The 13,264-nt window shown below is 35.8% G+C and overlaps 1 protein-coding gene across 7 annotated transcripts in view; it reads right to left on the bottom strand.

Annotated features, from left to right (window-relative positions):
• The window catches only part of LOC136039152 (uncharacterized), a 212,614-nt gene that overhangs the window by 39,259 nt on the left and 160,091 nt on the right, over nt 1–13,264 (bottom strand). For 5 of the 7 annotated variants that reach the window (XM_065722640.1, XM_065722642.1, XM_065722643.1 and 2 more), the window contains one exon: nt 6,217–6,486. The exons of the other annotated variants lie outside the window; for them this stretch is intronic. In XM_065722640.1, the coding sequence (XP_065578712.1) occupies nt 6,217–6,486 (270 nt within the window). The remainder of the gene's footprint in view (nt 1–6,216; nt 6,487–13,264) is intronic. 7 annotated transcript variants of the gene reach the window in all.

Genomic DNA, 13,264 nt, shown 5'->3' with positions numbered 1-13,264 from the left:
AATTTACAAATCAAGACTTTGGATGAACCCAGTTATTGAACTCTCTTAGACAAATCTAGTAAATGAACCGAAAGTTATAATTTTTTTCTATATAAATATGTAAGTTTTAATTTTAATGCTTTAGCATTTCTGCTTATGATAATCGCTGTATATGAGGTCGAAATATCCAGACTTTTGTACCTGTTTTCACTGTCTCGTAAATGGACGTATCCCCATTTTAACGTTTATTTGTTCATTACTAGGAGTACAGCAATAAATAAACATAGCAATACAATAGAAAAGACGCTATCTCATAAATTGCTAAGAGTGCTTCAAAGTACATCTGCAACCGTGAATGTCCGAAGTCTGTTTAACGTCGACATTCACCGATGAATGTCGACAAAAACGTAGTCGCTTGGTGCATGTCCGAAATATTTGTTAAACATCCGTATTTCTGACTTTCACCAGGGACAACCCCACTGACACTGACCCACTGACCCAGGGACAACTTTCACTGACAACCCCATGCACAGTGGCGAATGTGGAGCATTTCTGAAATTTACATTTCTTCCCCGTAATTCAGTAGCGACACATTTTTCGCCGCTCTTTCTGGGAGGAATGACTAAGAACATAAAACACTCAATATATTTTTAATGAGAAAATAAAATAATAGCAATAAAAAATTTCACATAGCGTAAATTTCGGAGATGACTTAACTACTGAATTCTCTACCATTCTCTGATTGCAATATTGCTGTAGCACCAAATGTTAAAAATTTGAAAAACCGTGAAATTATGTGATTCAAAATTTATTTACTGCAGTAACTTAAACTATTATGACACTTTGAATTGCACAAAAGGCCCTTGTTTTTACAACTGTATTTGTTTGTTTTACCAACTGATTACGTGTGTAAAGCTGCTTAAGTTTACCATTTTCATTTGCAAGTTTATAGAAGTCGAAGTCTTCTATTTGAACAACAACCGGTTATCTACAACAACCGGTAAAACATTTCGGTAAAACAACCGGTAAAACATTTCGGTAAAACAACCGGTAAAACATTTCGGTTATCTGATTAGAAATAAGGATTGGGTTTTATGGGTCGAGGTTTTTTCCTCTCTTTTGGACATTCATAGGATTGGGTTTTAAGGATATGGAGTTTTTACCTCTCTTTGAGACATTCACCTGAGTATATCAGCGACTGTCGACATACACCAGTGAGGGTACGAATGCACAAGAATGTAATGAAATATTTGATCTTTGACTGACGTATTTGGTGTTTATTGATGTTCAGCGATGAAAGTCGATATTCACCATTTTCGGTCATTCACGGTAACATATATATATTTCCTCTTCACGGAGTTCAAAAGGTTTATCATTGAAGTATTTAAGTCTTTTACAAACTAGAGACGCTTGAAATGGCAAGGACTGCGTGGAATGGAAAATTTGTGGATGTGGTTAATTTGGCGATTTACGAACAAAACGAATAGTTAAACAAGCAATGAAAATGCAAGAAAGTCTTTTTTTTTACACAACACATGGAAACAGCGTTGTCAATGTGTTTACCAACAAAATGCCAAATGGAAACACACCATAAGATGGAAGGTTAATTAAGAGCTTTACGGGACTTATTTTCGTCATTCCTGACTCCAACCGATTTTGATTATTTAGTTTTATTGACCATAAAAAACTTTCGGCTTCGGAAAAGTTGAAATTCAGCCCTGGAACACTAAAAAAAAAGAGCGAGTAGTGGCTCTATATATAAAAAAAATTATATATAATTTAATATAAATTAATTAATAATATAAATAATATAAATATAATAATATATAATAATAAATAATAAATAATAATAATATATAATATATCATACGAAATAATAATAATATATAATAATAAATAATAATATAAATAATACAATCTAATAATATAAATCATTTAAAAATATAAATTTAGTATCTATCCCGTTTATCCGTTTTGAATTTCGCAACGCTTAAAGTATTTGACAAGTATTCAAAATAATAAACTTATAGTTGCAATATACCATCACCGTTATAAATAATTATACCATCGCAAGATATAATAGTCCCATTTTCGGTTATCTAACTATTGATCTCTTTTTTTTATGACAAATAAGGACAACATTTGAGGGCCAAGGTATAAGCTGACGATTGGAGCGAGCGGAGCGTGGAAAGGCAGGGGACCAAGAGCTGACGAGGCATGTTTTATTTAGTGGATGATGATTCAATCCAGACCAGATTGTCGTTTCGTGTCAGATAACAGCAGAAATCGTCGCTTTGCAGTGGCACGATCTCTTAAGTTACTTAAAATACGTATTAGAACCTTAAATTTTGATTTCGAAGGAGACTTTTTCCGATATTCTGCGATCACTGTTTTGACTTAGATTACCCTGGCCAAAAAAATTTAACAAAAAATTTTGAAAATTTGTGTTTTAAGTTTTTAAATCTCTGCTTTACATTTTATTTTATATATTTATTTCTATATCTTTTCCACTCCTGGTTCACATGAGGATGAAGAGAGAAAACCTCCTTTGCCAATTGGGCATATTAGGTTTTTTTTTTGAATCGAAAAATAGAATTTGGTAAAGTTAATTACCTTTGTCTCAGGGATATTTCCACCCCGCTACCTTTTGGGGAGCATTGTTTTCCATTAAAAAAAGATTACATATGTTCTTACCCTAAGCTTTTTGAAAGTTAAGTTCAAATTTATGATTTTACAAACTTGATTCAGAAAAAAAGCATGTTTTCTTTATGCATATGTTAATGGAATCAAAATTTCGTCTTTCCACTTTCTGGCTCCATTGACATGTGTCATGTCAAGTTTGACATATCATTCATTAATATGAACAGATTTACAAAGTATTTTACAAAGTATGCGGATGTAAACCGTATTTTGACTATAAAATAGTTATCACCAGTCTGCACGCCAAGTCAGCAGGCCTTTTATTATGTAAAAAGGAAGAAATACACCAACTATTGGCAAAAATGGTTCTTTATCTTCAGCCGAGCGTAAACCAAAAGCAAAAAGAGATCCAGAAATCACTATAATAATCATATTAATTAGTTTTTTTTCTTTTAATTAACTCAATTCTGCTGGATAAGACAAGATTGTTTTTCTTGTTTTTATCTCAGGAACAATTTGATTCTTCCTCCCTTATTAGTTCCTATCCTTCTTTGTCCCCTCTTATAGGTCCCAATTATTTGTTTATAAATGGTTTGCAAATAATATTAAGAAGAATTGTTACTGTCGTCTAATACCATTTTTTAAATTATCGGGTCCTTGCGTCGCTTCACAACTTTTTCTGATTTACGGGCCTTTTGTACAAAGGAAAATTAGTAAAGCGATCTTTCGATTTTTTCCAGTTCTGATACTATTTATTCTCTCCTACAGGTCTCCGGCACTTATAACTTGTTTAACGCAATTGCCTAGAAGTACCAAGATTATTTTTTTTTGTTTAACAACACTTGTCGAACAATCTGGTCTTTGCGCCACATCGGAACCTTTTCTGATTTATTCTTCTTTTTTACCCAGGAAGGTAACCTTTTCTCATACTTTTTTGTTCTTTTTTGTATCAGTTTCTCATACTTTTTTGTTCTCCCCTATAGGTCTTCATCACTTATAATTCTTTATAAGTGATTAACTAGTAACATCTACGCGATTCTTGCTGTTGTTAGCGGCACTTTTCGAAAAATCAGTCGAAAAACTAGTAACATCTACGCGATTCTTGCTGTTGTTAGCGGTACTTTTCGAAAAATCTGTCCTTGCGTCGCTCCATAGCTTTCCGATATACGGGTCTCTTGTGCCCATACACGTTAACATTAAGGGGATGTTGGAGTCTTAAAAAAATCAAACAAAAAAAGACTTGATCATTTTGATACCGAAAAAACTAGCCAGATTTCAAAAAAATAAAGCTTATTCATGAAGAAATACTCAGGCAATAGTCAATCGCACTTTAGTTGAAAGTTCCAAACAATTCAAGATATTAATTAGGGTATTAAACAACCTGAGCATTAGAAACAGTTAGAAAGATCAAAGAATTTGACACAAACGGGACCTTAAGACTTCAGGAATGAGAAATGCAAATATTATCTGTACCTCAATTTCTAGCAGGGTCAATATTAGAAGAACAAAGAAATACCATATAAAAGAACTGAAGAGGAAAGGACATAAAAAAGGTCACATTAATTATTTGACCTGAGGATATCATTTGACCTACCAAGGGCAGAAATGCATTTCTTTTATTGCTATCTGCTGATAGATTTGTTTATGTTTACCAGAAACTTAACCAGGCGACGTGTGGAGGCGTGTCGGTAGAAAGAGCCCTTGATCGTCAAAAAGTCACATTTACGTGCTCTGTTGAGCAATATATTCGGAAACCAAGTCAAAAACCGAAGAAAATGTTTAGATTTTAGAAAAGCTATGAGACGAGATAGCATAGCCTTTTCAAATATATAACTAAATACATAAAACATGGCAACTGGCCTTTAGTTTGCTGGCTCATTTCTAGGACCACGTAAAACGAGTAGTGAAAGGGCACGACGTAACCCAAGGACCATAAAACACTAACCTGAGCCCGCATTAATACATTGACAAACAACACCAAGTTCAAACGGAAGATTAACAAGTCTTACAAGCAGAGGCACCATTTGGGGGGGGGGGGTCAGGGGTGGGCAAATGCCCACCCCAGATTTTCCAGGGGGCCCAAGCTTCCACCACAAAGGGCCCTTTGCCGGCCATAATAATCCATTATGTCCAACATAATCCATTCTTTCCATTTGATTTGAAATTACTGCATGCCTTTTAACCAAAGAGCGTAATTACTTGACGAGCCTTGGGGTAATTACGCTATTTGCTATTAATTATTGTAAACTTTGAAAGTAGGTAAGATACATAATAAAATTCTCGAGTTCTGTCAAATGCCCATTTCCTAGATGATTACGCGACACGAAGTGAGCCGGGGGGGGCATGATGGAGTTTATGCCCACCCTAAGATTTGGTCCAAATGGCACCTCTGCTTACAAGAAAATATTGAAGGAAGAATAGGTTTAAATATATTATTGGCCGTGGATTCGTTAATTCAATTTTTAATTTAAATTATTTAATCCAATTATTAATTATTTAAATACCCTATTTAAATACAGTTATTCTGCCTCACAACACTTGCTTTAAGTTGAATATAGGCCTGTGTGTGAAAAATTCTGTCTATGATTTAGATACTTGGTTCTGACTTCGAGATCCGATATCCATTTAAGGTAAACTAAAGCTTAAAATGTGTGTCTGTGACTAAGATCCACTGGTGATTGGCTGTCCAACTACTTGGTATACCCCTTGATGGAAAAACTACAAAATTATAAAAACTGCTGTACTTCAAAATTGTCATAAATACTTATTGTCTCATTTTTAAGGGTGTTTTGATTCTCAATTATTCTCTCAAAAGAAGACTTGGATGAGGATGAAAGTGTGATTGAACAACCTTTGCATGACTGATCTTCTATTAAAATAAGATTAAGGAAATTGATTTTGGCAATCATATAAAGTGTAAAAATGTCAGATGACGTTCTTGCATTTTTTGGCAATAGCGAATGTCAAATTTAAAAAAAAATGAGAAAGAAACGTGAGTGAAAATCAGCCAAAAAATCAAATAACAACATATGGCATCAAAAAGCTTAAAACTATACAGATTTCCTTTGAAGGTTAGATCACCTTAAAGGTTTATCGTGGCAACACCGACGAAAAAAATACGATACTGGCTTAAAAGCTTCAACTCTAAGAAAAATCTTTGGAAATCGCAGTTTTCGGGTATGAATAGACCAGACGTAGTTTTAGGGGGGAAGAAGAGGGAGCACTATTCCCGGACACAGAAATTTTAGGGGCGCAACATTTCAAATAAATAATCTATCGGTTATAATCATTTTGTGATTTTTAAAATTTTGTTTTTATTGAAATAAAGTAGAGAGTGCAGTTGGCAAAATTTTGCTGATAAATGAACATTTTGTAAAAATTTGGCCTAAAAATTTTTGGGATATAGGGGAGGGTTAATCAAAATTTTGCCCGGGCACAAAAGAGGCCAGAGCCGTCACTTGAATAGACCTAAGATGGGTCTAAGTGGCAAAAACAATGTCCATGGTGCATTATATAATCAAGAGACTTGGCCTTCCTACACAAAGAATTTTAACATTTTTTGTAAATTTTGAATCATAGTAAAATATAAGCACTTACAGGAGGTGTAGCTGAAGGCGTAGATATACTGAACAGGCCCAGATCTGATCCTAGAGACGTAGTTTTTAGTTCACCTCTGAACGTTGCTCTTGGGTTCCACTCATCGTCGTTATTGTTTAGCATCATTCCATACATTTTGGATTTTTTGGGAACAATAGTTTCTGTTGGTAAAGTCTTGGATTGATTTTTTTTTGGAAAGCCAAGTTTTCGTTTCTTCGACGAAGATATTGCAACACCGGCTGTTATTTGTTGCTTATCTTCATTTAATTCCTATAAGAAAAGGATTAAATTTCTTCATATTGGGTTTTTCATCAACCCCTAGATTTTAGAAACCTTATTTCCCCTCCCATCAATAAGGGTGGAAAGTATGGGACCCACACCAGTAACAACTTTTTCGCCCTTCTTGCTTATGAACCCACCTTAAATAAGTGTTGTTTACCGAAAACATATTCGCAAAATTTAATTAAATCGCTCAAAAATTAGTTTTTAATCCGAGTTTTAATCCAAGATTCTTCCATGATTTCATTGGTTTTGAATAAGTCATTTGTCACAGATACTCTATTGAATCATATGATAAGTGGTTAAACGATGCAGTTTAGTTAGGATTTGAGACCAAATTACTTGAAAAAAAAAAGAAACAGCATTAATGCTTAAAACGAACAGAAATTATTCCGCATATAAAGGAATAACATAATTAGTTCCCTCCTTTACCCCCTGCTCGTTACGCGAATATTTTTTAGTGCTTTATAAGTAAGTAAGTAAGACGGCACTAGACCCTTAAGGTCCAAACCGGTGGTGCTGATCTCCGTTTCGTGGCCCTTCAGCCAGGAAGTGCAATGAGGGGCTGGGGGCCAACCATCCTGTGCTTTCATACACCCTTCCTGCTTAACTCCCACAGATTTCTCCAGGTACCCATTTAGAGCTGGGTCGACTCTGGCTGAGCTTACAGAGTCACGCCACTGACCCCCGTCCCAAACTAAATAACTGGTCACAACTGGGATTGAACCCGTGCCCCTTGGACAAAGAATTCCCACACCTGCGCACCAACCACTTATCCAGGACGTCTATATTCTAACTTCAAACCGGCGATTTTTGTTTGAACAGGTATTTTTTTTTTTTACAAGTATTTTGTACAGGTATTTTACAAGTTATGGCAAAACCACCCAATCAATTCTGAATAATCTGGTCACACAAACAGAAAAAGTTTATAATGGACGAGACGGGGTGATCCGTTTTAGTATAGGAAGGCCTTAACGTTAGAACTTTCGACTGGTAAACATCCTTACACACTCTGGGTTAGATCCAGTGGTGGTTTTAGGTACAAGTACCCCCTTCCCCCCAAGGTTAGAAATTATACAAATTACAGAGTTGGAAGGGTGAAGAATACCGATAGGAGAGCCAAATTTTTTCGTCGCCACCAATCAAGTATTAATTTTGTATCTCCCCTATACAATTCCTATTTTTAAAACTATACACTTTATAGTATAGTGTATATAGTATATAGTATATAACAATACGCTTCTAAGATAAAGGCTCCAAGGCATAGGCCCACTTAAAAACACAATAATGAAAATGGCCCCAAGAGACCCCGACTCAGTCTAAAAGATCCCACCCAGAGAAGAACTTGGGTATAAACATATTTTCGTTTGTCCGGATATTTTAATAAAGCCATCTGTCTTGTAAAGTTGGCCCCTGTTGTGTGATTTTAAATCATTAATAAGTGAAGTATGGCTCTTTTCTTCAAGAAAATATGTTAATTAACTCATCGACTCTCCTGCTAAGCCTAAACAATGATTCACGTGCAGCTAAACCCTCGTTTAGCTGAACCCCTTGCAACTCAGTCTATTTACCTGAACCCTCGCGAAAATCTTCGCCCCGTTTAAATCAAATTCATTCAACTCAATCCCCGTGCAACTCAGCCCCCATATAACCCCAACCCTCATTCTACACAGCTCCCGTATAAATGAACCCTAGTTAAAATCAAAATTCAAAACCCGTTTCATTGACCCCTTTTAACTCAATCCCCATTCAGCTCGGCTCTCGTGCAACTCAAAACTTAGGTTAGGCTGAGTTACCTAAACGGAAAACGAGTTAAACGGGAGTTAAGTTACATTGGAGTTGCGTTCAACGAGGGTTGGATTGAATGGGGGTCGACTTCTATGGGGGTTTCAGTTCCAGCTCAAAAATTGTAGTGGGTCAAGCTAAATGCGGTTGAATTAAACAGAAGTTCAGTTGAACGACAGTTCAGTTAAATAGGTTCAGTTTCACACACCCTAAACAATCCATTTTAAGAAACCAAACCTTCTGGTAATAAGTATTTTGATGAAGTCATGCAACTTAAGCCCCTCAACCTCATTTACCGCTTTTATTACTCTTTTATTTAATTATTCTAAAGTTGGCTCTAAATTGGCATTATATGTTAACATGTATGTTTCAATACCATAAAAATCAAAATTTTGCAGTAATTTTTTAGGCTCAATTCCTGCTAGGCCCATTTTCCACACATATAGTACCCGCCAAAAATATAGTCTTCATGTTTCAACTTGACATTATTAGTATGTAAATAAAACAACATATAAGGAGGAAAAAGTGATATCCGTCTTTTGCAATAAGCCTAGCGATATAACTTGAGCAGTTCTGTGCAACTTTACCTAAATATAATGAAATCCAACTTTCCAATGAAACTAACAATAGTCAACTGGAATGACATAAAAAATGAAAAGTGAAAGAATCAGATCTGATTATAAATTCAATTCAAAATGTGTTGTACTAGTTTTAGAGCTAATCCTTTGATTTTTTCAGTCCATAAATGAAACTCAAAACCGAGTGATTTCATAAGTAAGTAATATTTATCTTCATTTACACTTCGAGTAGTCAAGTTTATACAGGGCCATTTTCTAAAAGTGAATGGGGCAATCCCTCTGAAGGGGGATCTCACAAAAAAAGTTTGGATTCAATGAGAAATCGAGCTAGCCAATCTCTACCACCGAGGTACATCTCAAAGCGCCATATGTGTCACACCTAATGTGGCACAGATCTTCGCAATACATATGGCAAACTGTATGTAACCTTACCATGTACACACGATTTTGAAAAGGGTGGTGACTTTTGGAAAAAATCTTAAGACAATAGAAATTCTAAATATCTTGTAATTGCCGTTTGGGGCACCAATGCCCCTACTCCCCCTGTACAGGTACCTCCCCTAAGGGCCTCAGTGTTGAAATCAGCTAAGTCCCTTTTTTATATCTTCACAGGACTGATGTCCAACAGAACTTGAACCAGGAACATACACAAGAAGGGGGGAAGGTATTCGAGTCTGTGAAAAAATAATTTTTTTTTGTATTTACGGTTAACTGCTTCGTCTCTATGAGATGAATTAATCACAACTAGATTTTCAAAACTTTATCCCTTTATGGAATTCCCGATGGGTCATCGACTACCCGGTACCTGGTGCGCGTCTTGGTACCACCACAATTCCCACTAAGCTTGTCACAGTTCCACTATTCCATGCGTCTTCTTGTCACGCTACGCATTAAAAACTTGGCGCCACGCGTCTGGGGCCTTCCATAATAAAAATTTCACTCCTACGTACTATAAGGCTTCATGTTACCGGAACAAGGTTTTGGCATGTTATTTTTTAGCGCTTCTACTGTTTTAATGTTTCAAAAAAAATTATAATTCTGTTTTCAAAATTCACTTTGCATTTTTTTTTAGGGGTCTAAGCGCCCCCCCCGCAAAAAATTCAACCTTTCCGTTTCCTCTAAAGCACCCGATTAAAATTTTGAGATAGGCATGTTGTCCAAAACAAATAACCATGCCTCCGGGTTTGGTGCCCCCCTTCCAGCCCCCGGGGCATTGGCCGTAAGCTAAGTTGTCCATTATTAATATATAAGTTTTTAGTGGCAAATGTGGTCATAGGCTACAAACTTTGGAGGGGGGGGGCAGATGCCTCAAAGGAAGCATTTTAATGTCAAAACATCTTAACTCTCACTGAGCCTTAAGGTAAGTTCTACGGAAGGGGCGGGGGTGGAGTTCCGAATTAATATTCGATCCTTCTTAATTTCTGGGAATATTTCTGGTGTGTGTTGTTATTATAAAAGTAAAGAGTAGCATTAAACTTTAAAACTAGCAGTATTTATCCCGTATAAGAGGGGGATGCCCCTTCTTCATCTCCCCCTCGTGATCGTAGAAACTTAAAAGGATGCTCATTCGATCGAAAATTGAGAGTTCTAGTCCTTTTTATAAGTCGAAAGTGATTGAAGACCAGCCAGCCCATGTCCTAAACTGTTTAGACATCTGGCCTTAAGACATCTGATCGACATTTTGAGGTACCGATTTTTTTACTTTCTTTGTGACTGCTTAATTTTGCATGTGGCGTAACTTTTCATAGAGGGAATAATCCAGGAGAGATTTTTCGGTGGGGATCTTTGTTTTTTTTTTTTGGGGGGGGGGGGTATTTTTGGGAGGTAATTTTCCAAGGGGGAATTTTCAGCGAGGGGAAACGCTTAATCCCTTTTTTTAGGTTAAAAAATACGCTGAAAATATGATTCAAACCAGGGAACCGTTACAAAGTTTTCCTATTTTTAAACAAAGTTCAATCAATCTCAAAGAAAAAGCCTAGGAGAATTATACTTCTGCATCGTCGAATGTAAATAGTAAACCCCCTAATTCTACACAGAAATAATTCTAAACCAAGTAAACCCCAACATAAAAGTACCTTGTCCTTTCGATGCAAGGTACAGCTGTACACGTGTTGCAAAATAATAACTTTACCCTGAAGTACCAAGGACATCAAATTAAAAACATTCTTCCCCCTTGGGCCCGTTTTAGGTCTATTTTCATCTGAAAACCAGGATTTCTAAGATTCGTCGGTACTCCTGCACAATCCAGAACACACTCGAGAAGTTTGGTTGATGTAAGATCTAAGATAACCGGGTTCATGGCGACAAAGACAATTGACGGGTGCATTAGACTTTGTATAATTTAGGATATATATTTGCGCAATAGATAAGGTTAAGTTAGGTTACTTTAACCCTACCCCACCCCCTCTAATGAGCAAATGTGTAGCCCAAACTATATTATTGTATAAACTAAAGTATTACATTTTTATCATGTTTTGGTTCATTTTATTATGAATAACCTAACTTTACTTCTCGAGTCTGTTCTCAATCAAACAGTTCGTGGTAACGAACTGCAGTAACGAGCAAACCGGCTCAATAGTAACCGAAACTCTAAAAAACAGAATTTTGAAACCAATAGTCACATCAAAAGAATCGTATTTTAATGCTGATTTTAAATATATAAGCTTCATCAAGTTTAGTCTTAGCAATCAAAGTTACGAGCTTGAGAAAATTTGCCTTACTTTAGAAAGTAGGGGAGAACACCCCCTAAAAGTCATGGAATCTTAACGAAAATCACACCATCAAATTTCGCGAATCAGAGAACCGCACTGTAGAAGTTTCAAGCTCCTATCTACAAGAATGTGGAATTTTGTATTTTTTGCCAGAAGACAGATCACGGATTATTTGTTTGCTTGTTTTTTTTTTTGTTTTTTTTCCAGGGGCGATCGTATCGAGCCAGTGGTCCTAGAATGTCGCAGATGGGCTCATTCTAACGGAAATTAGTCATGGGGGAAGAGAATTTCCATGAAGGAAGTGCAGGATTTGAAAAAATAAATGTGACAAAGTTTTTTTCAACTGAAAGTAAGGAGCAGCATTAAAACTTAAAACGAACAGAAATTATTACGCATATGAGGGGTTCACCTCATTCTAATACCTCGCTCTTTACGCTAAAGTAACTTCTTTAATTTCAACTATTTATTCTACGGCCTTTGTGATTCAGGGGTCATTCTATGGAATCGGGACAAAATTCAAGCTTTAGTGTAAAGAGCGAGATATTGATGGGGGGGGCTAGCCCCCTCATATACGTAATAAAAACATACGAATGTAGTAGTTCGTTACGTAAGTTATGTATATTTTTCACTAATAAAAACGTTCGTAAAAAATCAAAAGTTCTAGTTCCCTTTTTAAGTAGCCAAAAAATTGGAGGGCAACTGGGCCTCCTTCCCCGCTCCTTTTTCTCAAAATCGTTTAGCTTTTTCTGTTATTTTTTCTGTTTTAAAAAGTAGAGTTGAGAAAAATAGTCACACTTTAGCGTAAAGAGCGGGCGTTGAAGAGGGAGCAGCCCCTTTCATATACGGATGAATTTCTATTCGTTTCAAGTTTTAATGCCGCTCCTTACTTTCAGTTAAAAAAAACTTGTATTTTTATTTAATTGTAAGGTAGTACCGATTTGTCTTTTGGCTGTTTCAAAATTTGAAGTTTTCGAGGCGGTACCATATTTTGTCAGTTTTAATTTAGTTAAAAACCAACAAGTGAAATTTGCAAACGCTTTTCATTCGTCAAAGTTCAGGGATTAATGATCTGTTGATTCAGAGAGACAATTATATTTTCTTAAACAGTTTGGTCCGATGTACTTTTAGCTGAGGCCAGTTGCATGCAACACATATTCAGTAACTCTTCGCTCCCTCTTTTTACCAGTGTTTATAACAAATTAAATTCAAACGTTACAGTGGGTTATTGTAAAAACACCAGCATCAGTGCATTTTTAATATCTCTATGACAGTTACTTTTACCAAACAATTCTGATTGTCTTCAACTCTGTTTCCATTCTAAAATTTGCCGCTCGTTATTACCAAAAACTGCATAACTGTATTTGGAAATCTTTTTCCAAATACTGAGTTCCACGTTTAAAAAAATCAGCTATATTAATGGTTATTTAAGTTTCTGCTTAATTATATTAAGCAACCAAATATTCATCTTCATTGTCCTCGGTATTTTAAGTCAAATAAATTCTCGAGCATCACTTGAACGTATTAGCCACATTTTTTTTTCATTTCAAACTTTATGCTAAATCTGACAACCTCTGAATGTATTTAAGAAGTTATAGAATTTTCCAGAACAAAATCCAAAAAACAACAAAATTTTTGACAAATAAGCACATGGTCCATCAACTTAATAAAGGGCTATTCATTACCTCGGTAATTGAA

This window comes from Artemia franciscana, chromosome 19 (genome assembly GCF_032884065.1).
Source record: "Artemia franciscana chromosome 19, ASM3288406v1, whole genome shotgun sequence".
Lineage (NCBI taxonomy): Eukaryota > Metazoa > Arthropoda > Branchiopoda > Anostraca > Artemiidae > Artemia > Artemia franciscana.
This window is presented reverse-complemented; position numbering and strand designations above follow the sequence as displayed.